Here is a 27,214-nt window from a genome sequence, read left to right as displayed (position 1 = left end):
CATCCTACATGCGGAAAAGCTAAGAGCTTTTCCTCCATGGTCAGGTGTAAGACATTGATGTCCACTCTCACCACTGTTATTTAACACAGTACTAGAAGCCCTAGCCACACCAATCAGACAACAAAAGGAAATTAAATGCATCCAAATTGGCAAGGAAGAAATCAAACTTTCACTATTTGCAGAAGACATCATACTCTATATAGAAAACCCTAAAATTCCACCAAAAAAATGTTAGAACTCATAAACAAATTCAGTAAAGTTGCAAGATACAAAATGAACATAGAGAAATCTGTTGCATTTCTACATACCAATAGTGAAACAGCAGAAAGAGAAATGAAGGAATCAATGCCAATTACAATTGCACTAAAAACAATAACATACCTAGGATTAAACCTAACAAAAGAGGTGAAAGACCTGTCCTCTGAAAACTATAAAACACCAGTGAAAGAAACTGAAGATGACACAAAGATATGGAAAGACATTCCATGCTCACAGATTAGAAGAACAAATACTGTTAAAATGTCTCTACTACCCAAAGCAATTTACACATTTAATGCAATCCCTATCAACATACCAAAAGCATTTTTCACAGAGCTAGAACAAACAATTCTAAAATTTGTATGGAACTACAAAAGACCACAAATAGCCAAAGCAATTTTGAAAAAAAAAAAAAGCTGTAGTCATCATAATTCTGGACTTCAAGCTGTATTAAAAACCTGTAGTCATCAAGACAGTATGGTAAAAGAAAAGACACATGGACAAATGGAACAGAATAGAAAACCCAGAAATGAACCCACATCTATATGGTCAATTAATCTTCAACAAACCAAGAAGGAATATCCAATGGGAAAGATAGTCTCTTCAACAAGTGATGTTGGGAAAACTGGACAGTATTATGCAAAAGAATGAAACTAGACCCTTACATACACCACACACAAAAATAAATAAAAAATGGACTAAAAATATAAATGTGGGAATTGAAACCATCAAAATCCTAGAAGAGAATACAGGCAGTAACCTCTTTGACATCAGCAGTAGCAACTTCTCTCAGATATGTCTCCTGAGGCAAGGAAAAGAAAAGCAAATTTCAGCTATTGGGACTTCCTCAAAATAAAAATCTTCTGCATAGCAAAGGAAACAATCAACAAAACTAAAAGGAAACCTACAGAATGGGAGAAGATAATTGCAAATGACATATCTGATGAAGGATTTGTATCCAAAATATATAAAGAACTTATAGTAATCAACACCCCCAAAACCAAATAATCCAGTTAAGAAATGGGCAGAAGATGGGGTGCCTGGGTGGCTCGCTCGGTTGAGCATCTGACTGCCAATTTTGGCTCAAGTCATGATCCCAGGGTAGTGGGATCAAGACCTGCGTTGGGCTCCATGCTCAGCGTGGGGCCTTCTTAAGTTTCTCTCTCTCTCTCTCTCTCTCTCTCTCTCTTCCTCTGCCTCTCTCCCACTCTCCCCCATACCTTGCATATGCACTTTTTTCTCTCTCTTAAAAAAAGAGAAATGGGCAGACGACATGAATAGACATTTTTCCAAGAAGAAATACAGATGGACAACAGACATATGAAAATATGCTCAACATTAGTATCAGGAAATACAAATCAAAACTACAATGAGGGGCACCTGGGTGGCTCAGTCACTTAGGCATTCAAATTCAGCTTAGGTCATGATCTTGCAGTTATGGGTTTGAGCCCTGCATTGGGCTCTGTGCTGACAGCACAGAGCCTGGAGCCTGCTTTGGATTCTGGGTCTCCCTCTCTCTCTGTCCCTCCCCTGCTCACACTCTGTCTCTGTCTCTCTCTCTCTCTCTCAAAAAATAAACAATAAAAAAATTAAAAAAAAACTATAACGAGATATCACCACATACCTTAAAGAATGGGTAAAATCAACAACACAAGAAACAACAGGTGTTGGCAAGAATGTAGAGAAAGAGGAACCATCTTGCACTTTGGTGGGAATGCAAACTGGAGCATGCCACTCTAGAGAATAGTATGGAGCTTCCTCAAAAAGTTAAAAATAGAGCTACCCTACAATTCAGCAAATGAACTAATAGGTATTTACCCCAAAAATACAAAGATACTAATTTGAAGTCATATATGCACCCCAATGTTTATTGCAGCATTATCTAGAATAGCCAAACTATGTAAGCAGCCCAAGTGTCCATTGACTGATGAATACATACAGATACACTGTGCGCGCACACACACACACACACACACACACACACACTAGAATATTACTCAGCCACCAAAAAGAATGAAATCTTGCAACATCTGGGTGGCTCAGTCAGTTAAGCGTCCAACTTCTGCTCAGGTCATGATCTCATGGTTTGTGGGCTCGAGCCCTGCATTGGGGTCTGCTCTCTCCCTCTCTCTCTGCCTCTCTCCCACTTGCTCTATTTCTCAAAAATAATACATAAGCTTAAAAAAAAGGAATGAAATCTTGCCATTTGTAATGATGTGGATGGAGCTAGAGAGTATTATGTTATATGAAATAAGTCAGTCAGAGAAAGACAGTTAAAGATATGATTTCACTCATATGTGGAATCTAAGAAACAAAACATGAGCCAAGGGGAAAAAAGAAAGGCAAACCAAGAAACAGACTTTTAATTATAGAGAACAAACTGATGATTACTAGAAGGGTGGTGGGTGGGGGGATGGGCTAAATGGGTGACGCAGATTAAGGAATGCACTCGTTGTGATGAACACCAGGTGGTGTATGGAAGTGTTGAATCAACATATTATGTACCTGAAACTCATATTACACTGTATGTTAACTAACCATAATTTAAATAAAAACAAAAAAACCTGTCTAGAAACATGAAATAGTGTTTATGAAATAACATTAAAAAGTAGAAACAAATGATATGTCCCCATAATTATAGCTCTGTAAATACATACATGTATTTAGACATATAAGTATATACATATGTATACATACATATATATATTTGTGTATATATATATTACACATATTATATATATATATATATATATATACACACATATATACATACAGATTTTTCAAGCAATTATACAAAAGTTCAAACAGTTCTATTTGGTGAATTCTGATTGTATTTTTCCTATTTTCAATCTTCCTCTAATGGTCTTGTCTTTTGCATAAAACTGGAGAAAAAAGTCTTTGTGAGAAAATGTAAAGAATACAATCTCAAGAAGCCTACCTTGAGAACAGTATTATCAAGGAAAGAGGGAGAAACCAATGTTTTCTAAAAATCATCAGTCCTATTTAAGACACATGGCTTTCCGATGGGATTCCAAATAGAAACTGCCCTTATCAAGGAAATAAGAAATAGGACATAAGAATATGGGGGTAGTAAGAGAACCCCAAAATGTCACATTTAGCCACTACCCAACACAACTACCTAGGCTTCTGAGGGGAGAAACACCAGGAGAGATCACTAGTCCCTGGGGTCTTGCTTTTATTTTTCATCCTCTTCCTTTGGCTGACCTGGTGACTATATTAGTTTTCCACAGAAATGGTGAAAAAAATGCTTGGCTTAGGGGTCAATCAATACTTATTTCTTCTCATTCACTCATTTTTTGAGGGCACATAGATTAAGGTGAGTTGGCAGTGGAATGTGACTGTAAAAAACCTAATGTCAGTTTATGTTGGAGGAAAAAAATAAACAAATTGAGAGGATAGAATGAGAGAAGTAACAGGAAGGTGTTACACCATGGCAGGAGAGCAGAGTTCAGTTGTGAGTCCTGTTTTCAGAAGAAAATGGAGAAAATAATACAGAGTTAAAGGGGAGTAGGCAGGGTATACAGGAGCCTGAAAAACAACACAAGGCAGAAGAAGCAAAGAGGTCTGTGGCTCTTACTGTCAAGCATGCTTCAACATGCTGACAGATGCTTCCCCATTGAATGGTAGGAGAGAAAAGGGTGATATGGCAGTAGTGTGAACTGATTCAACAGAAGCCATATGTGAGAGCCTCTGAGAAGGCAGACCACACAGTAGTTAAGAATACTATGGGAGATTTTTAAATCAATCACTATTGGCATAAATTAGCCCTGGCATTGCCATGGTAACAGTCAAAGAGAAGTTGCCTACTTATTTCACTCTGTTCTTAAGCCCACAGGGTTGATCTAGAAGTCTAGATCTAGCGCATTGAGCTAAAATTAGCTTGATATGGGATACAAATCATAGCCATTATCTCCAGGGAAGATCCCAAAGACTGCAGGGAAATAAAATAGACTGAAGAGCCTATGAATCACCTACGTTTTGGGAAATTCCCTAGGGAAAGACTTGCATAAGTCTGGCCCTCAGTGTCTCCATCTCTAAAATACATATATCAGAAAAATTTCCAGGGCCCCTTTCAGCTCTGACTTAATATAAATTTCATATATTGTTTTGTGTGGAAACCTTAGGCCTGACAGGGGAGTTGATAAACATCTTAAAAATATTTTTTTAAAATTTTTTTTAACGTTTATTTATTTTTGAGACAAAGAGAGACAGAGCATGAATAGGGGAGGGTCAGAGAGAGGGAGACACAGAATCCAAAACAGGCTCCAGACTCTGAGCTGTCAGCACAGAGCCCGACGCAGGGCTCAAACTCACGGACCACGAGATCATGACCTGAGCCGAAGTCGGCTGCTTAACCGACTGAGCCACCCAGGCACCCTTTAAAAATAATTTTAAGAAAATTAGGGGATTATGATCATGGTTGTCTTCCTGTCCATAGCAGTATCCCAGAGTTTTACAGTACCTGGAATATAGTTGCTGCTCAATAAATATATGTTGAATAACTACAAAATGACTAGCTCTTTTCATGCTAGTGATGATAAACCTAAACTAGAAGCAGAATGTTTACATTGGTGTTTGTTTTTTCCCCTTTTTTGTCCAAGGTATCCTTTCTTCAAATTAAAGAAAACAATTTAAAAAGAAGAGGATCACAGGAAGAAGGTATTGCAATGTGGAAAATTGACAAGGGATTAATATCTGGAATATACAAGGAACTACTCTAAATCAGCAAAAATAAATGAATTAATTAATACATAAGAAACTATAGGAGAATGGATAAGGATAGGAACAGGGCCTAGAGTATCCAGGTGATTCAAGGTGAACAGGTAAGGTGTAGGGGAGCTAGAAACCCCTGAGATGGTCACTTCAAGCTGCTGAGCTGCCTCATCCTTATACCTTAGTATGCTATACAAATATTACCATTTTACAATGTGTTATCATTTGCTATGTGTACATGGAAATGTAAAGACAACTGGAAAGCATGAGGATAGGCAATTCACAGAAAGGAAAAGTGAAATGGGCAAAAAGTTTGGAAATCCCAGGCTTAAGCATATCAAATAGAAATAACATGATAAACACAACTACACCTAAGAAAGAATTTCTTAATGGTGAAGGATATGAGACACTAATGCAAATGACTGAGGAAAGCTAGTCCAGTTTCTCTGGAGGCATTTGAGAGCAGAATTTATTTCACAGATATGAGTTAACTGAGATTATCTTCCTTTAAAGAGGCACACAAGGCAATTTTATAAGTCATCTTTAGCTTTCTTTACCCTGTTGTCTCAGTTTCCCTTATTATACTGTGAATTCTAAGGTTACGGGAGGCAATACCATCAATCATTGTTCAAAGTGACCTAGAACTGAACCAAGCTATTTTATCCCACTTTCTGGATTTAGAAAGAAAAATGTCATCTTCTACAAAGAACTCATTAAAAAAGATCTTTTATCTCACTGGCCTCACTGAATGACTTTGATTTAAAAAAATACTTTATTTCCTACCTTCTTATTTGTAAAATAAGGGTATTGTAACTTAAATGTTTGTAAAGCATCTTCTGTTCCCAGGAGCAAATATACATAATAATATACATAATATACATATTATTATATGTATTATATATATTTTATATAAGATTATAATATATGATATATGTTTAATCATCTGTGCCACATACATTACTATACATTATATACAGTAAATATATACAAATATATGTGTGTATTTTCTAATAGATAGTGGCCTTTTTTATACTGAATGTAGTGTCTCCCATTTCCTCTTCAAAAGCTCAAGAGTGGGAATTATTTAGAGATTTCCCTTAATTTACAGAAAGAGTAGATTACGCCATGTGAACACAGTCATTATGATAACACAGTAATGCCTGAGTAAGACGTGTTTTCACAGGTACCAAGGAGAAGCAGCAGACAATATAAAAGTAACCTGGATCACTACAACAGCTTTCTTTAGCTTTCTTAAGTAAGATTGTACAGAAACCCAGAAATTAAGCACTTAAAGAACAACTCTTCCAATCTTCTCATTTTAGAGTTGAGGAACAAGGCCCATGATGGAAAACATTCACCTGAGATTCCCCAGCCAGTCAGAGACCAAGGTGGGTCCTGAACCTGGGTATCCCGATTCTGAGTCTGGTATTCTCTATGATAAACCATATTGTTACTTACAGCTTTTGGTTTAGTGGTGACACAATCCTGGGCTAAAATACTGTCTTCGGGTTCACCTAGACACAGATTTCTCCATCCTTCTTTTGCTCTAGCTAAACCTTCTAACACTGTGGTTGCAGTGTGGGACAAAGAAATACTTCACACTTAAACCCTTAACTTCAGCACCAAGAATAATTGATAAATATGGAACCAGCAGATCACAGAACAGGAGTGGGGGAGGGGCAGAGAGAGGGAGATACAGACTCTGAGCTGTCAGCACAGAGTCCAATGTGGGGCTTGAACCCACAAATTATGAGATCATGACCTGAGCCAAAGTTAGAGGCCCAATCCAGCCAAACCAAGTAAAGCTTTTGTTGGTAATATGCTGGTTCCATATTTATCAATGATAAAGCTTTAATTGGTTTGGCTGGATTGGGCAAGTCCTCAAAGCAGGAACATAGCACTCCCTCCTCTAGATAGATGAATACTTCTATTGCTGTCCTGAGCTTGTGCCCTGTAAGAAGAGGCCAAGATGTTTTGGAGTTGAGAACAGAAGATCCTTCTAAAACTAAATGACTCTCAATGAGCCAGAGCCTGAGAACTCAGAGAAAGTAATTTTGTCTCTTAGAGACTCAAGTCTTTTGATCTAGAAAATAGGAATAACAGTAACAACCTCTGCCCTGTCTGAAAATCAAGTGGCATAAGATGTGAATGTATTTTGCCAAAGTAATACATGCACGTGAGCACTTGTATTTAATTCCTACTTTCAACAATATTTATTGAGCATGTACCATGTGCCAGACACCGTGCTAGGTATTGGCAATATATAGTAAATCAACAGGTAAAAACACTTGCCCCTCATGGAATCTACATTCTAGCAGGGGAGAACAATAAAGAAATCATATAAGCAAATATATAATATGTCAGATAGCAATAAGTACAATAGAGGAAAATAAAGCAGGAAAGAGGGAGAGATAGTGCAAGGTTATAATTTTAAATAGAAAGGTCAGGGATGATCTCAAGGAGAAGGTGATATTTGAGTAAAGACTTGAAGGAGGTGAGGAAGGAAGCCATGAAGATATCTGGGGAAGGAGTGCTCCAGGCAGAAGGAAAAGCCAGTGCAAAATCTGGCAAGGGGGGCATGCAAGATAGTTTTTTAGGAACAGCAAGAGGCCAGTGTGCCCGGAGCAGTGACAGAAGGTGGGAAAGATAAAGGAGATCAAGTCACAGAGGTAACAATAGGTTTATCACATAGGACTTTGTAAATAATAATAAGAAATTGGCTTTTACTCAGGGAGAAATGGTCAGCAATCAGATGGTTTTGAGAGGAAGAGAGATATGACCCAACTTAGATCTTGATAGCATCACTCAGCTACCAGGTAAAGAACACATTGTACTTATATTATAGACTCTTTGACAGTATAAGACAGCTATCATTTTATAGCAGTGCTCCTCAAACTTTAATATATAATGTAAGTCAAATGGGAGTCTTGTTAAAGTGCAGAATCATACTTGGTAGGCCTCGAGTGGAGCTAAAAATACTGCATTTCTAACAAGCTCCCAGGTAATACAGATACTAGTCTAGGGAAGAAAACTTTGAAAGTAGGAGCCATGTCTAAGGCTGGCATGGAGCAGAACTCTACAATGTGTTTGCTGAATGAATGACAGTGGTTTCATGCCCAACGACACAGAGCACATTTCAGAGGGTATTTTTTCAGCTATTTTTATGGAGGTAGGGGGAGAGAAAACTACAAAAGAGAGACACGGATGGATGGGAGAATAGATGAAAAGGGAAGGAAAAGAAAGTAAAACTACCTTTTTACAAATAATTACATTATGTTTACTTAGTTTTATCAATAAACTTAAGAGGTTGGCATAATGAAGCCCACTGGACAAATCAGAAAAATCAAAAGTCAGAGAAGTTAAGGGGCAACTTCATGGTTATAGGGTGTCTAAGTGGTTAAATCAGGATGTGAAAGCCAGCATTCCATGTCCCCAGAGTCCTTGTTTGTTCCACTATACTGACTCATGGAGTGGGAGAGTGGGGATAAACTTTAACATTCCTAGAAGGGATAAAAAAATGAGTTGAGGTAAAGGAAATTAAGGCCCATATTCCTTGGCCTTGATCTTTCTAGATCTGCACTGTCCAATGTAGGTGTCATTTAGTCACATGTGTCTATTTAAATTAAAATTTAATAAAATTTAAAATCCCATTTCTCAATCATACTAGCCACATCTCAACTACCCAATAGCCACAGATGGCTGGATAGTGGCTACTGCATTGGAGAATGCAGATATATTTCATCACTATAGGAAGTTCTGCTGGGCAACAGTATTCTAAAGAAATAAGAACATTAAAAAATGTTAAAGCTGTACTATTGAGGGGTACCTGGGTGGCTCAGTTGGTTAAGCAGCCAACTTTGGCTCAGGTCATGATCTCACCGTTTGTGTGTTCGAACCCTGCATCAGGCTTTGTGTTGACAGCTCAGAACCTGAAGTCTGCTTCGGATTCTGTATCTCCTATCTCTCTGCCCCTCCCCCACTCCTCTCTCTCTCTCTCTCTCTCTCTCTCTCTCTCAAAATTAAATAAACTTATTTAAAAAAAAAAAAGCTGTACTATTGATTCCAAGTGGGCCCTGGGCTCACTCAACAGGGTTTTGGGGACAGAAAGTAGGACCTGACTCTTTACCTAGAAGGAAGGGGATAAACATATTCAAAATAGAGTTTTCCCTGGGTCAAGCAGAATGCTATTGTGTGTGTGTGTGTGTGTGTGTGTGTGTGTGTGTGTGTGTGAGAGAGAGAGAGAGAGAGAAACCTTTTTTTAAAACATTCTTTCCTCCATTTCCCATTGGTATTCCCAAAGTGTTTAGTAAAATGCCCTTTCAAAATTCCATCTTGTCTCATGACATCAAGGGAGTGTTAGGAAAAGGGCTCTAATCCTTACTCAGATCACAAAGATGGAAGGGATAGAGTTAAGGAATGTGGAGCCATAGCTCCTGGGGGAAAAGGGGCATATTGAAAGAGCTGAGAATTGTCCACTCAGCCTTTATCTCCTGTAGATTCCTCCCCATAAACTCTTCTGACATAACTCAAAACCAGTGTTCTTCAAGTGAAGGAGGAGGACCAATAGCACCAGTTTCACCAGGGATGCTTTAAATATAGAGATGCCTTTGGTTTATCCAGAGTGAGAATTCACAACTTTGAAGAGATGGAGGGGACTGGAATCTGCATGTCTAACAGGTTTCTCCAGGGACTCTAGTGCACATTCAAGTTTGTAAACCACTGAGTTGGAGGGAGATGTGTTTTGCTTTAATTAATGCAGTCAGGCCTTTCCATGGGGTGGCAACAACCAAATTAGAAGCCAACAGGATAGGGATAGAGATTCAGGGAAGGGAAGATCAAGTGAGGGAGGCAGGGAGAGACAGAGAAATAAGGAATATGAAGATAAAAGATGAATGTTAGACAGGTAGACAGAGAAAGAGAGAAACTGAGATACGGACTGAGAAACTCCAAGGGACCTGTTTTACCCATTGAACAGAATATAAGAGGCCAGTCCAGCTGCTCTTTCCAACATCTTGGGACTGTCACAGGTAAAGCTCAGTAGAGTTGTTGGTTCTTCATGAAAATGCCCTCTATTACACCCTGGGTGCCCCCACATAAACTATCATAGCTGGGCCTACCTCACAAATGTCCTTGAGGTGCTTGATGTAATGACGTTCGGTGCTCATGATCTCATTGATGACATTGGCTCGCATCTGGTCCCGGTTCTGTAGTGGCCGGCCCAGACAAAGGCAGTCTGAGTTGGGGTCCAGGTGCCCATTCTGCACATCACTGGGCCCTTCCTCTACCCCATCCTCCTGGTTCACCCAGAGCTGTGGAAGCAGGCAGAAGAAGAATAATAGTTTCCTTCTTTGAAAAGTTTCCAATCAAGTAGAAAAATGATAAACTAAATTCTTCAAGTATTCAGAGACCATTTGACAAAAGGCCCCTGTAAACTGAATGTCAAGCTTGGCTTTAGGGTGACTTGCAGGCCCTATCCATAAGTTTAATCCTCTCTAGGCCTCTGATGACCTATCTGTAAAATGGAGGATGCAGAAGGATAGAACTTTGAAGAAGGAAAAGTAATCTCTGAGAGGCTTCTTATCTAAGGTTTCAGAAGAGAAAGGAGTTGTGGAAAATATAACTAATTCATGCTTGAGCATATCTAGGCAGCACAGCTGGATAAAAAGACTAAGCCAGACATGGTTGGGCCTGTGCCACATCTGGATCAAACACAACACCTATGATCATGGAGACCAAATTTGGATACTGGAGTGGGCATTTTGAAAACAGGACCTTCAGTGTTGATTTACATCAAAAGATGCACAAATAATAATTAAAATCTGACATGCCTTGAGTATATAAAGTTCTTAGAGTGGGAATGACTGAATGTCCCCACACACATAATAGCAATAGCCATTGATTGAGCACTAACTATACAGCAACTACTATACTAACAGTTTTCAATGAATTGTATTACTCAGTCCTGCTAGGCATGTACCATTATTACCTCTATTTCACAGAAGAGGAGACAGAGGCACAAAAAAGTTAAGTAATTTGTCCCAAGTCACACAGTTAGGAAAGCAGAAGAGCTGGGACAGGAACCAGGTGATCTGACATTCAGAGCCTGTGCTCTTAACCACTGTGCTAGCATCTTTGCACCTCTGATTCTAAGGAAAACAGGAAAAGAGTAAGGAAGGTATTGGGCCAAGGTGAGATGAGAATTATCAGAATCATCATAAATAGGTACAGTTGGTAGACATTGAAACTACCCATTCCAACACATGAAGGCAAAGGGATGCAGAAAAACCTCCTTTCGGGAGGCTGAGTGAGATATTTCTGGATCTGAGATGACAACTTAAATCAGGAAGATGACTCATTTTACCCCATTCCTAGGAAGGAGGAAAGTCAGGGTATCAAGGAAAAAAGGAAGTGTGGGACCCTAGGAATGGTGGTAAAATCTGCCAGGGGAATTAACCAAAGAGCTTGTCAGTTGTCTCAACAGCTTTAATCAACAATCTATCTTTGCCCTCCATAACCCCCCAGCTTTTTCCACTTTCCTGCCTCAAGAAGCTGAGATCAAGAAATTTAGATGCATTATTATTTCTGCCACCAGAAAGGCCCTATTAGTGAGTGGCCGTAGGAGGACAGAGGCTTTGGGATGGAGCTACAGGAACAGTAGTTACTTTTCAACTCTGTGTATTCTCCCCTCTCTTTTTGCCTCACAGAGGATGAGGAGCATGGTTACCACCCAGAAAGCCTAGAGATGTCACAAGCATATAATCTACCTATTTTCCACAGGCCAAAATAGGGCTGACTTCTTTTAATGCACTTTGCATACACAGCCACATGTGCAAAAATGTATCTCTATTCAGAACTTATCACCCTCTACAAATGTTCTATTGGAAATACCTTTCCAGCTTCCAAAGGTCAACTTTGTGTCCTCAATATGCTGATAGCTTCCCTTTCATACAATCAATAGGAAATGATGAGGGATGATTGGTCAAGGAACAGATCTGTTCAAAAAGGTGATTCTAAGGCATTGAAGTAAGCACATCATATACATGATGTCATCTCTTTGAAACAATAAAAGCTTCATCCTATAATAATTCACTAGCTTTTCCCAGCTTCCCACAAAGCAAGCTAAGTTTTGCTATAAAAAATGGTACCATAGGATATTCTTTCCTGCTTTGTCAAAGATTAGTTGACCATATTAATTGTGGGTCCATTTCTGGGTTTTCTATTCTGTTCCATTGGTCTATGTCTGTTTTTGTGCCAGTACCACATTGTCTTGATGACTACAGCTTTGTAATATAGCTTGAAATATAGAAATATTATACCTTCAGTTTTGTTTTCCTTTTCCCAGAATGAGATACAACCTCACACCTGTCAGAATGGCTAAAATTAACAACAAAAGAAACAACAGGTGTTGGTGAGGATGCATAGAAAGGGGAACTTTCTTACATTGTTGGTGGAAAAGCAAACTGGTGTAACCACTCTGGAGAACAGTATGGAGGTTCCTCAAAAAGCTAAAAATAGAACTACCTTAAGACCCAGCAATTGCACTATTAGATATTTACCTAAAGGATACAAAAATACAGATTTGAAGGGGTACATGCACCACAATGTTTATAGCAGCATTATCAACAATAGCCAAACTATGGAGAGAGCCCAAATATCCATCAACTGATGAATGGATAAAGAAGGCGTGGTATATATATATATATATATATATATATATATATATATTAGAATATTACTTAGCCATCCAAAAAAATGAAATCTTGCCATTTGCAACGACATGGATGGAGCTAGAATGTATTATGCCAAGTGAAATAAGTCAGTCAGGGAAAGATAAACACCATATGATTTCACTCATATGTGGAATTTAAGAAACAAAACAGATGTACATATGGGAAGGGGCCTGGGGGAAAGAGGAGAGAAGGAAACAAACCACAAGAAACTGTTCATGATAGAGAACAAACTGAGGATTGATGGAGGGAGGTGGGTGGGAGATGGGCTAGATGTGTGATGGGTATTAAGGAGGGCACGTGTGATGAGCACTGGATGTTGTATGTAAGTGATGAGTAACAATTCTACTCTGAAACCAATATTGCACTGTATGTTAACTAAGTAAAATTTAAATTAAAACACAGCAAAACAAAAAGGTTACCATAGGCAGGCCTTTAAGAGATTAAAAAGAAAAACATTTCTTTTCTTCTCAGGAGTTTAAGACAAGCCCATTCAAAATACTGGATTTTGGATGGCTGGAATTAGATGACTCTCTGGAACAGTTCCAGAGGGAAGGAGTACATTATATTTGCAGGAGTGGGGTGTGAATAAAGAGTGTCTAGAGGCTAGCAACTTGGAAGGCTTTCCTGGAAGTCCTCTCAAAGTACTTGAAGACTATTTTCTTCAGCCTTCATTGAACTCTAAGCAAAGCTGGGTTAATGCAATTCAATTTAACAAATAAATATATTTTGGACCTATTCTGTGCCTCACCACTAATTATGAGAGACACAGAGTGAACAAGACAGCTAACTCCTCCCTCCCCTGCCCCCTTAGCCATTCCAGGGAGTGCTTTCCAAATCAGAGAATATCTCTGGTTCTCATCTCTTTTTTTTTCCATTCCCACTGTCATGACCCCCATTCCCTAGATGACTTCTCTGGGTTATCTTCCAGCTCTAATCCCTCCCATATACCATTACCAGACCAATTTCTTTGAATATCACTTTGATTATCTACTCTCACACTCCAAAATCCTCAGTAGTTTCCTGTTACCAAGTTCAAATCTCTCACCCTGGAATTCAAATATTACCATAACTCAGCTTCAATGTGCATTTCGATACTTAGCTTCTCTACTATGTCCTTCAGGAATACCGGGATTCTCCAAAATTGGTCTACTTTCTGCCCACAAATACTCCCAACTATGTTCTTTAATCCCACATTTGATCATGTAAATAATCTGAAAGTACAGAGACTTTCAACCACTTCAGCAACAATGAACCAATATAATAACTTTCTGATGAAGAAACCTAGGTCCATAGAGGAGAAATGACTGCCAGGGAGTTACCAACTTACCCAGATCCCCATTTTGATATGCCTTTCTATTTTATATGTATCTTCCATTGTTTTATTTTTTAATTACATAATTGATACAAGAATACACTAGCTTTGTAAAAAGTTAAAATAGAGAAAAAAGAGAAGACTCAAATTATTAAAATCAGGAATAAAAGAGGAAATATTACTGCCAATATAACAGACATTTTTTAAAAAAAATGATTAAAGGGAACACTATGAACAACTGTATGCCAACAAATTAGATAGCCTGACGAAATAAATTCCTAGAATGATAAAAAATAGAAAATCTGAATAGGCCTATGAGAAGCAAAGAGATTGGTTTACTAATTAAAAACTTCTTACATGGGAAAAAAATCAGTATGAGATGGCATCACTGGTGAAGTCTACAAAACATTTAAAAATAATTAACATTAATGTTTCATTAACTTTCAAAAATAGAAATGCAGAAACTCTCAAGAAAATACTTGCAGACCAAATCCAGTAACGTGTGTGTGTGTGTGTGTGTGTGTGTGTGTGTGTATTTAATCCACTTTATTAGATGGGATTAATCCCAGGAATGCAAGGTTCGTTCAACATATGAAACTCAGTCAATGTAATACACCATATTAATGGAATAAAGGTTTGAAAAATACAAGGGGCGCCTGGGTGGCGCAGTCGGTTAAGCGTCCGACTTCAGCCAGGTCACGATCTTGCGGTCCGTGAGTTCGAGCCCCGCGTCAGGCTCTGGGCTGATGGCTCGGAGCCTGGAGCCTGTTTCTGATTCTGTGTCTCCCTCTCTCTCTGCCCCTCCCCCGTTCATGCTCTGTCTCTCTCTGTCCCAAAAATAAATAAACGTTAAAAAAAAAATTTAAAAAAAAAGAAAAATACACAATCATGTCAATAGAGAAAAAACATTTGGGAAAGTCCAACACCCTTTCAGAGAAGAAACTTTCTCAATCAGCTGATAGAAATTTATGGACCACCCATAGTTAATATACTTAATGGTGAAAGACTGAACATTTTCATCCTACAGTCACGAACAAACATCACCTCTATGCAACATTTGTACTGAAGGCTTGAACAACTGGAGACAAAAAGCATTCAGATTAGAAAGAAAAATCAAAACTATTCATATATGACATGATTTTATATATATACACATATACACTAATAAATTAATTCAGCAATTTTGCATGATACAAGATCAATATGCAAAGGCCAAATGTATTTTTGAAAATGAAATTAAAAAAACAATACAATTTAAGAGGCATCAGAAAGAACAAAATCCTCGGGAATACATTTCACAAAAGAAGTGCAAGATTTGTGCACTGAACACTGCAAAACATTGTTGAAAGTAAGTCAAGAAGACCTAACTAAATAAAAAGCTATCTCGTGTTCATGGATTGGAAGATTTAATATCGTTAAGACGGTAATATTCTGCAAGTTGATTCAGATTAAACACAATCCCTATCATAACTCTCAGCTTGCTTCTTGGCAGAAATTGACAAGCTTATTCTAAATTTCATATGGAAATTTAAAAACACAGAATAACCAAAACAATTTTGAAAAAGAAGAACAATGTTGAAAGACTCACACTTCCTGATTCCAAAACTTACTATAAGCCTTTAGTAACCAAGAGAGAGTGGTACTGTCACAAGAATAGATATAAAGATCAATGAAATAGGTGAGAGTACAGAAATATATCTAGGGGCGCTTGGGTGGCTCAGTTGGCTAAGCATCTGATTCTTGGTTTCAGCTCAGGTCATGATCTCACGGCTCATGAGATTGGACCCCACGTTAGGCTCTGCACTGAAAACACAAAGCCTACTTGGGCTTCTCTCTCGCCTTCACTCTCTCTCTCTTCCCCTCCCAAACTTGTGCACACACTCTCTCTCAAATAAATAAACTTAAAAAAGAACTATACCCAACATTTATGCTAAACTGATATTTTTTTCAAAGGTATCAAGACAATTCAAAAGGGGAGGGTATAGTCCTTTCAACAAATGGTGCTGGGCAACTGGATATCCACATGCAAAAGAATAAACCTGGACCCATACCTCACACAATATGTGAAAACTAACTCAAAATGGATTAAAGGCCTAAATGTAAATGCTAAAATTATAAAACATGTCAAACAACACAGAAGCAAATTTTTGTGACTGTGGATTATGCAGTAGTTTTTTACATAAATGAAAAAAAATAGACTTCATCCAAATTAAAAACTTTTGCTTTGCAAATGATAGCATCAAGAAAGTGAAACAATGTATAGAATGGAAGAAAATATTTGAATATACTATATCTGATAAGGACCTAGTATCCAGAATATATAGAACTGAAGAATAAAATGGCAAATACCGCTTCAAAATGGGCAATGCATCTGAACATTTTTCCAAAGAAGATATATATAAATGGCCAATAAATACATGTAAAGACACTCAACACCATTAGCTGTCAGGGAAATACAAATCAAAATCACAATGAGATATCACTTCACACCCAATAGAATGGCTATAATAAAAAAATGGATAATAACATGTGTGATGAGGATATGGAGAAATTAGAACCTTCATACACTGTTGATAGGAGTGTAAATTGGTAAAACTACTGTGGAAAACAATTTGGCAATTTCTCCAAAAGTTAAATTATAGTTTCCACATAATTTAACATAGTAGTTCCTCTCCTATGTATATACTCAAGAATACTGAAAATATAAGTTCACACAAAAACTGGTATACATATATTCATAGCAGCATTACTCATAATAGCCAAAATGTGAAAACAATGCAGAAGTTCAACTGATAAATAGATAAATGTGGTATGTATGTGAACACACACATACACAAACACAAAATAGAATACTATTTAGCAATACAAAGGAATAAAATACAATATGAATGAACCTCAAGGACACCATGCTAAGTAAAGGAAGCCAGACACACAAATAACCACATATTATACACCATTTATGTGAAACTCCCAAAAGACACAAAACAGATTAGTGGTTTCCAGGACTAGGGGAAGTGGGAGAATGGAGAATGACTGCTAATGGTTGCAGGGCTACCTTTGAGGAGTGATGAAAATGTTCTAGAATAGATAGTAGTGATTGTTGCACAATTAATGCCCAGGTGACCCTTGAACAATGCAGATGTTAGGGGCGCCAACTTCCCACACAGTCAAAAATCTGTGTATAACTTTTGACTCCAAAACTTAACTATTAATAGCCTACTATTGACCAGAATCCTTACCAATAACAGATTAATATATATATTGTATATGTATTATATACCACACTCTATAATTAAGTGAGCGAGAGAAAAAATGTTAAGAAAATCATAAAGAAAATACATTTATAGGACTATATTATATTTATCAAAAAATCCATGTATAAGTGGACCCACACTGTTTAAATCTGTGTTAAGTCAACTGTAGTAAAATACACTAAATTGTACCCTTTAAAATGGTAAATTTTTGTCACATGGCAACTATAAAAAATAAAAAGTTAGGCGGGTTTGGGGAAGATGGCGGAGCAGCATGGAGCCCCTCAGCCTGTCTCATCCCTGAAATGCAGCTAGATTAGCACCGAAAGATTTTACATGCCTAGGGAGTTGATCTGAGGATTAACACAACAATCTGCATAACTTGAGCCACAGAACTTGACAGGTACATGGTGCAGAGAGGTAAACTGGGGGAGAGAAAAGCCATGGAGGGTAGGGAGCTGTTTTTGTGGGGAGAGGACAGAGAAAGGGGGAGAGTGCAGTGCATTGGGAGAGTGAGGGAAAACACTCCTCGAAAGTAGCTGGAGAGAAAGACAAAGGTGAAAACACAGGGGATTGAACAAGAAATCTGTTCCCCAAAATCACTGATGGGAAGAAAGGAGAGGGTTTCAATACCATTAGGATTCTATAAACAGTGGAGCACAGAGTCTGAAATTCTGGAGCTCAGTGCTCTGGTGAGTAAGTAGGGTGAATCCCCAGGAGCAGGCAGTGGGGTCTGAGGGGTCCATGTGCCAGAGAGGGAGAAGTGGTTCCCCTGCTTGGAGTGCATTTGGTAGAAGCCATATGCCTCTGAACAGGCCAAGGTTCCAGGGAACCCCAGAGAGCAGCCATGTTTGCTGGTATTAGGACAAAGACACCATGTTTGCTGGTATTGGGACAAAGACACCAGAGTGTGGCAAAACCTGGTGCCAGCTGTCTGTTGTGATTTTCCATGATCTCTGAACGTCTATCACTGTGCAATCACACTAACATTTTCCGGGGCAAGCCAGCACCCAGCCATTGCTCAGTAAGACCCTCCCCCAGAGCATGGGTCCAAGACACAGGGGCCTCTGAAGTGTGGGGTTTTGAAACACAATTCATCTGAGATAAAACTCTAGAGGGAGGTGCCACCTGGCAGGCAGACAGTTTGGACATGGACAGGATAGAGGCAGGGAGTTGACAGAGGCTTGAGACAAAGGAGGAGCGCTTGATCACAGGACGGTGAGAGCTCAAAGTTCCTGTTCCTAAGACTACAGAGCTGGGTGAAGACATTTCCACCTCTCCCAGCACACACACATGTGCCACCCCAGTAAGGCTAAGCGGCACCAGCTAGCGGAGAACGGAGACCTTACTCCAATCCCCACCCAACTGTGCCTCCAAGCACATCCCCTAGAATACCAGCACAAGTCCCTCATCCTGTTTAGTGTATAAAGAGCTTCATGATTTGAGTTCTAGGGGAAACGGGATGTAACCTTATTTGGGTTTCATTCTGTTTGCTGGTTTATTAATTAGTTCACTTTTTTTCTTTTGCTTCTCTTCTGTCCTTGTTTAATTTTTTTTTCTTTCTTTTTCTTGGATACAGAAAGAGAAGAGAAAATTTTACTTTCTTTTTTTAATTAAAAAAATAAATATTTTTTCACTATATTATTTTTATTTTTTATTCTATTTCACTTTATTTCATGTTATTCTATTATATAAAATTTTAATTTTTAAAATTTTTCTTACCTTTATTTTTATTTTCCTACTTTTCTTTCCCTTTTTCCTCTATTCTATCAAGTGTCTTTCAACAAGCAGACCAAAACACACCCAGGATCTAGCTTCCTTTATTTGATTGTTTTGTTTTTTATTTTTTTAATTTTTATTTTTTATTTATTAATTTTTTCTTTTGCCCAAATGACAAAACAAAGGAATTTACCTCAAAAGAAAGAACAGGAAGAAATGACAGCCAGGGGCTTAAAACAGATATAAGAAAGATATCTGAAATACAATCTAGAACTACAATAATAAGAATACTAGCTGGGGTTGAAAAAGCATATAATCCCTTTCTGTGGAGATAAGAGAAGAAAAATCTTGTCAGGATGAAATTAAAAATGCTATAACCGAGATACAATCTCAATTGGATGCCACAGCAGCAAGGATGTACAAAGCACAACAGTGAATCAGTGATATACAAGAAAAAATAATGGAGAAAAATGAAGCAGAAAAAAAGGAGGGAAACAAAGGCAAAGATCACAATACAAGACTCAGAGAACTCTTATTAACTTATTAACAAGGAATAACATCTGAATAATAGGAGTCTCAGAAGATGAAGAGAGAGAAAAGGGGGAAGAAGGTTAATGAGAGCAAATTATAGCTGAAAATTTTCCTAATCTGGGGAAGGACAGAGCCATCAAAATCCAAGAAGCACACAAAACTCCCATTAGAGTAAACAAAAATCGACAATCACCAAGGCATATCATAGTCAAATTCACAAAACACACAGACAAGGAAAGAATTATGAAAGTGGCAAAGGAAAAAAAGTCCTTAACCTATAATAGAAGACAGATCAGGTTTGCAGCAGACCTATCCATAGAGACTTGGCAGGCCAGAAAGGAGTGGCAGGATATATTCAATGTGCTGAATCAGAAAAATATGCAGTCAAGATAGCCTTCTTTGTCCAGTAAGGCTATCATTCAAAATAGAAGGAAGATAAGAGTTTCCCATACAAACAGAAACTAAAGGAGTTCATGACCACTAAACCAGCCTTGCAAGAAACTTTAAGGGGGAATCTTTGAGTGGAGGAAAGACAAAACAAAGACCAAAGGCAACAAAGACTAGAAAGGACTAGGGAACATCACCTGAAAATAAAAGTCTACAGGCAACACAATGGCATAAAATTCACAGTTTTCAGTACTCACTCTAAATGTCAATGGACTAAATGCTCCAATCAAAATACATCGGGTATCAGAATGGATAAGAAAGCAATACTCATCTATATGCTTCTTATAAGTGACTCATTTTAGACCTAAAGATACCTGCAGATTGAAAGTAAGGGGATAGAGAACCATCTATCAAGCTTATGGTAATAAAAAAAAGCTGTAGTAGCCATACTTATATCAGGCAAACCAGATTTTAAAATAAAGACTGTAACAAGAGATGAAGAAGGGCATTGTATCATAATTAACGAGTCTATCCAGCAAGAAGATCTAACAATTGTAAATATTTATGCCCCAAACAAGAAGGTACCCAAATATATAAATTTATTAATCAGAAACATAAACAAACTTATTGATAATAATACATAATAGTAGGGGACTTTAACACCCCACTTACAGCAATGGACAGATCTCCGAAGCAGGAACTCAACAAGGAAACAATGGCTTTGAATGACACACTGGACCGGATGGACTTAACAGATATATTCAGAATGTTTCATCCTAAAAAAGCAGAATACACATTCTTCTCAAGTATACATGAAACATTCTCCAGAACATATCACATACTGGGTTACAAATCAGCCCTAAGTACAAAAAAATCGAGATCATACCTTGCACATTTTCAGAACACAATGCTATGAAACTCAAAATCAACAATAAGAAAAAATTGGCAAAACCATAAACACTTAAAGAGTAAAGAAGATCCTACTAAAGAATAAATGATTAACCAATATATTAAAGAGGAAATTAAAAAGTACACGGAAGCCAATGAAAATGAAAACATGAGAGCCAAAAACTTCTCGGATTCAGCAAAAGCCATCATAAGAGGGAAGTATATAGCAATGCAGGCCTTCCTAAAGAAGGAAGAAAGGTCTCAAATACACAACCTAACCTTACATCTAAAAGAGCTCGAAAAAGAACAGTAAATAACATTCAAAACTAGCAGAAGAAGGTAAATAATAAAGATTAGGCAGAAATCAATGATATCAAAAGGAAAAAAAAGACAGTAAAACAGATCAATGAAACCAGGAGTTGGATCTTTGAAAGAATTAACAAAATTTATAAACCCCTAGCCACATTGATCAAAAAGAAAAAAGGACAACAAATCAATAAAATCACAAATGAAAGAGAAGAGATCACAACCAATACCACAGAAATACAAGCAATAGTAAGAGAGTATTATGAGCAATTATATGCCAACATATTGGACAATATGGAAGAAATGGACAAATGCCTAGAAACATATAAACTACCAAAATGGAAACAGGAAAAAATGGAAAATTTGAACAGACCTATAACCAGTAAGGAAGTTGAATCAATAATAAAAAATCTCCAGGCAAACAAGGTTCCAGGGCCAGATGGATTTCCAAGGGAATTCTACCAAACATTTAAAGAAGAGTTAACACCTATTCTTTTGAAGCTGTTCCAATAAATAGAAATGCAAAGACCCCACTAAAAAGGAGAACTACAGACAAATTTTCCTGATGAACATGGATGCAAACAATCTCAACAAGATACTAGCCAACCTGATCCAAAAATACATTAAAAGAATTATTCACCACGATCAAGTGGGATTTATGCCTGGGATGCAGGACTGGTTCCATATCCTCAAATTAATCAATGAGATACATCACAATAAAAGAGAGGATAAGAACCATATAATCCTCTCAATAGATGCAGAGAAAGTATTTGATGAAATACAGCATCTTTTCTTGACAAAAACACTCAAGAAAGTAGGGATAGAAGGATCATACCTCAAGAGCATAAAGGCCATATATGAAAGAGTGCTGGTAATATCATTCTCAATGGGGAAAAACTGAGAGCTTTCTCCCTAAAATCAGGAACACAACAAGGATGTCCACTCTCTACTACTGTTATTCAAAATAGTGTTGGAAATCGTAGCCTCAGCAATCAGACAACACAAAGAAATTAAAGGTATCCAAATCAGCAAGGGAGAAGTCAAACATTCACTCTTCACAGACAACATGATACTCTATGTGGAAAATACAAAAGACTCCACCAAAAAACTGCTAGAACTGATACATGGATTCAGCCAAGTTGCAGCATATAAAATCAATGAACAGAAATCGGTTGCATTTCTATACACCAATAATGAAGCAGCAGAAAGAGAAATCAAGGAATTGATCCTGTTTACACTTGCACCCAAAACCATAAAATATGTAGGAATAAACCAAACCAAAGAGGTAAAGAATTTATACACTGAAAACTATAGAAATCTTATGAAAGAAATTAAAGAAGACACAAAAAAATGGGAAAATGGTCCATGCTCATGGATTGGAAGAAAAAATATTGTTAAAATGTCAATACTACCCAAATCAATCTACATATTCAATGCAATCCCTATCAAAAAACACCAGCATTCTTCACAGAGCTAGAACAAACAATCCTAAAATTTGTATGGAACCAGAAAATACGCCGAATAGGGCAATTCAAGCAATCTTGAAAAAGAAAACCAAAGCAGGAGGCATCACAATCCTGGACTTCAAGATGTATTACAAAGCTGTAATCATCAAGACAGTATGGTACTGGCACAAAAACAGACACATAGGTCAATGGAACAGAATAGAGAACCCAGAAATGGACCCACAAACATATGTCCAGCTAATCTTTGACAAAGCAGGAAAGAATATCCAATATAAAAATGAAAGTCTCTTCAGCAAATGGTGTTGGGAAAACTGAACAGTAACATGCAGAAGAATGAACCTGGGCCACTTGCTTACACCATACAGAAAAACAAACTCAAAATGGATGAAAGACATAAATGTAAGACAGGAAGACATCAAAATCCTAGAGGACAAAACAGGCAACAACCTCTTTAATTTTGGTCGCAGCAAATTTTTACTTGGCATGTCTCTGGAGGCAAGGGAAGCAAAAGCAAAAATGAAATCATTGGGAACTCATCAAGATAAAAAGCTTCTGCACAGTGAAGGAAACAATCAACAAAACTAAAAGGCAACCAATGGAATGTAAGAATAAGATATTTGCAAATGACATATCAGATAAAGGGTTAGTATCCAAAATCTATAAAGAATTTATCAAAGTAAACATACAAAAAACAAACACTCCTGTGAAGAAATGGGCAAAAGACATGAATAGACACTTCTCCAAAGAAGACACCCATATGGCCAACTGACGCATGAAAAAATGCTCAACATCCCTCATCATCAGGGAAATACAAATCAAAACCACCATGAGATACCACCTTACACCAGTCAGAATGGCTAAAATTAACATCTCAGGAGACAACAGGTGTTGGCGAGGATGCAGAGAAAGGGGAACACATTTTCACTATTGGTGGGAATGCAAACTGGTACAGCCACTCTGGAAAACAGTATGTAGGTTCCTTAAAAAATTAAAAGTAGGACTACCCTATGACCCAACAATTGCACTACTAGGTATTTATCCAAAGGATACAGTAGTGCTGTTTTGAAGGGGCACATTCACCCCAAAGTTTATAACAGCACTATCACCAACAGCCAAATTATTGGAAAGAGCCCAAATATCCATCAATTGATGAATGAATAAAGAATATGTGTGACAGATACACACACACACACATACACACAATGGTATATTACTCAGTGATCAAACTGAATGAAATGTTGCCATTTGAAACCACATGGATGGAACTAGATTGTACTATGCCAAGCGAAGTAAGCCAATCAGAGAAAGACAAATAGATGACTTTACTCATATGTGGAATTTAAGATACAAAACAGATGAACATAAGGGAAGGGAAGCAAAATAGATTAAAAACAGAGAGGGAGACAAGCTATAAGAGACACTAAATACAGAGAACACAGGGTTGCTGAAGGGGTGTTGGGTGAGGGGTTGGGATAAATGGGCAAGGGGCATTAAGAAGGACACTTGTTGGGATGAGCACTGGGTGTTATATGCAAATAATGAGTCACAAATTTCTATTCCTGAAATCATTAATACACTATATGTTAACTAACTTGGATTTCAATTTAAAAAAGAAAAAGTCAAAATAGTCTAGATAAGGTGAAAGTTCCCCTTTGACCACTCATCATCCCAGTTATTTCCACCTTTCTTAAGGAAACCATGGTTATAAATTGTTTTGTATAATCCTTTCTGACCTTTCCCCATGCATTTATGTGCCTATGCACATACTCCAGTGAATTCATTGTTCCACATGTTAAACTCATGCTAACTCATCCTTTGGTACATACTTTTCAACCTCTTTAGTAGCCTCTCCCTGCAAATGGTTTGGTAGTTCTTAAAGGAGAGGTGCCATAATATCTAGCTCTCTCAGGTCCTGGCATTATGCCTTAGTACCTGTGAAGAGATCAACAGGGGCTTAAGCAGTGTCACAGAAAGCCAGCCTCTCCCCAGCTCTAGCAGTGTGATGTTTCTGAGAAGAGAATGGGTAAGCAATATTGTATAAATGTCAGCTCAATATTTTCAAAGATCAAATCTAGCCAGCCAGAGAGGAATAAAACATGAGCCATCCTCCAAGAAAGTGAAGTGTTACTACCAGTCACATTAAATAATAGAATCTCAGAGTTGTGGAATAAGAGTTATAAAGGAAATGGTAGGTCATCCAGTCCATACTACCCTCAGCCCCTTTATCAACACATTAACTCCAGTGACAATGTCCATTGCCAACAATTGCCCAGCCCTCCTGCTTGAACACAACTAATGATGAGATCACTATCTCCTAAGGCAGGCTTTTCCTTTTTCAGATAACTCTAAACATGAGCAGGGCCCTCTAATGTACTTCTGTTTTATGAAAGCCCCAGCCAAAAAACTCAGCAAAAGGGCAAAACACAGACAAAAGAGTGGGGTTGTAGGAAATGAACTCTCCTATAACAAAGGTAACTGAAACACCCTTCTCTGCCACAACAGTTAAACAATGACAGTGGCTGCAAAGGTGGATGTGGGAAACTGAAATAAACCTAGTGTGTTGTAGGCACAGCTCCCACTTCTTGCACACATATTCTGCCTCTGTTCTGGAGTCTCAACCCCAGCTTCCAGGAGAATCAGGTATGCTTAGAGGTCCCTGAGCATGCATTCCAGGAAGCATTTTATGTTTCTATCTGGCACAAAGCCAAACAGCATGGCAGGTATAATCAAGCACAGAAACCATTCTTTGTCCCTCAAGGGGAAGAGATTTAATAACTGTCACATGAAAGATCATTATAATAAGGCTGCTAACAAATTGTTCTCCTTTTCAAGCATACACACAATGGGCAATAAGCTTCAACCTGAGCAATGAAAATTTTGTTTATACAACAGACAAAAAAAAAAAAAGAAAGGAAAGGAAAAGATAAAAGACAAAACAAGACCCATGTGGATATCCCATCTCAGCATTCATGGTTATCTATTAACATGTTATAATGGACCTAGCTCACTGAACTCCATTCCTTCCTAACAGAGACCATAACATGAGCCAGGCCTCTCTTGCTGGTCATTCTAACACATCCTACTTATTCCCACCTCTACTCCTGTATCATTCTAATGGCTGTCCTTCACCCTCTGCACAAGAAGTCCTTCCCTATCATTTTCTATCATTCTTCTATTGTTCCTGGCTTCTCTGAAAGCTTAGTTCAAGAACAGGATTTTCTCATTTCAAAACTGCCCTGTATGGCAGACACATATACCTTTATTAGTCCTATATCCTAGATGAGACATTCAAGGCCAGAGAGGGCAATGGATGCTTCACAGTGAACAGGAAGCAGTCAGGATTGAAGCAAAGTCTGAAGACTCAGGACAATATCAAGAGAGACAATCTATGACAGTGTTGAAGGGTATAGACTTGGGAACATGGGTTCAAATCCTGGCTCTACAACTGCCTTGCTGAGTAATGTAGAATAAGTTACTTAATATCTCTGATACTGTTTCCTCATCTATAAAATATAGAGAATAATATCAATCTACTTTATGGGGACATTATGAAGATTAAATAAGGTAATACATATGAAACCCTTAGAACAGTCCCTGGCACAGAGTCAAGTATTAGCCGTTATTATTATCCTCCAATTTGACACCATCTGCCCTAGAACCACAAGGAAACATGTTATCTGGGAAAAAATTGTTGTCTCTAGCCAGGAAATGGATTTTGGTGGTACTTTTGTAACTGCCTTCATAATTTTCACAAATCTCTCACATTCTAAATGCCATTTCATTGACAGGAAGACTCTAAACAGCCCCTATTAAGGCAGACAGTTTGAATTGGAGATATTGATATCTTTTGCTTGTGACAAACCATCCTAAGGTGAGAGCTCAAGCCAGAATTGGTGTGGGATACAGGGAAACACTTCATAGACATAAATATGCCTAATCAGCAAAACTAGATGCCTTTGCCAAAGTTGGCAGATGTCAAATCAACATACAAAAGTAAACAGAATTTTTGTAAATTACTAAATATCATCTAGGGAAAAATATGATTTTACAAAGATATTATTTATAATTATAAAACAATATGTAACTGCTAAAAGTAAATCAAAGAAAATATTCATAGGCACTTTGAAGAAAATAAATAAGTTTTTTGAGAGGCATTAAAATTGAAATAAATGGAGAGTGAAAACATGCTTTTAGATAGCCTCAATATTATAAAAATATCAATTCTCGTTAGTTTGATTTAGTGACTAAATTTATTCAAACCAAAATCTCAATGGGGATTTTGGAACACATAATAAGCTCATTATAAAAGGTATACAAATAAATTTTTAAAAAAGAATAGCCAAGACATTATTATAGTTATAGCCAAGACTATATTATAGTTATAGTAAAACTATAATAATGAAGATAAGCCAATGGAACCAACTGTAAAGTACCAGAAATTCAAATGTATATGAGAACAGGATACAGCAGGATCTAGCATTGCAAATTACTGAGAAAATAAGAGTGTGTTTAATAAATGGAAGAAAATAAAATCAGGTCCCTTTATCACACCATATATAACAAATTACCAAGGGATTAAATACTTAAAATTAAAAACAGAGCTATAAAGGGGCACCTGGGTGGCTCAGTCAG

General features: G+C 37.6%; 1 protein-coding gene across 2 annotated transcripts in view; it reads right to left on the bottom strand.

Annotated features, from left to right (window-relative positions):
• ARHGEF9 (Cdc42 guanine nucleotide exchange factor 9) overlaps positions 1-27,214 on the bottom strand; it is a 133,941-nt gene that overhangs the window by 88,671 nt on the left and 18,056 nt on the right. For both annotated transcript variants that reach the window (XM_047092575.1, XM_047092577.1), the window contains exon 2: positions 10,110-10,301. In XM_047092575.1, the coding sequence (XP_046948531.1) occupies positions 10,110-10,301 (192 nt within the window). The remainder of the gene's footprint in view (positions 1-10,109; positions 10,302-27,214) is intronic.

The sequence above is a fragment of the Lynx rufus genome, unplaced genomic scaffold (genome assembly GCF_022079265.1).
Source record: "Lynx rufus isolate CCGP_SWC_20201006 ecotype Redwood Valley unplaced genomic scaffold, mLynRuf1.p SCAF_30, whole genome shotgun sequence".
NCBI classification, from domain to species: domain Eukaryota; kingdom Metazoa; phylum Chordata; class Mammalia; order Carnivora; family Felidae; genus Lynx; species Lynx rufus.
This window is presented reverse-complemented; position numbering and strand designations above follow the sequence as displayed.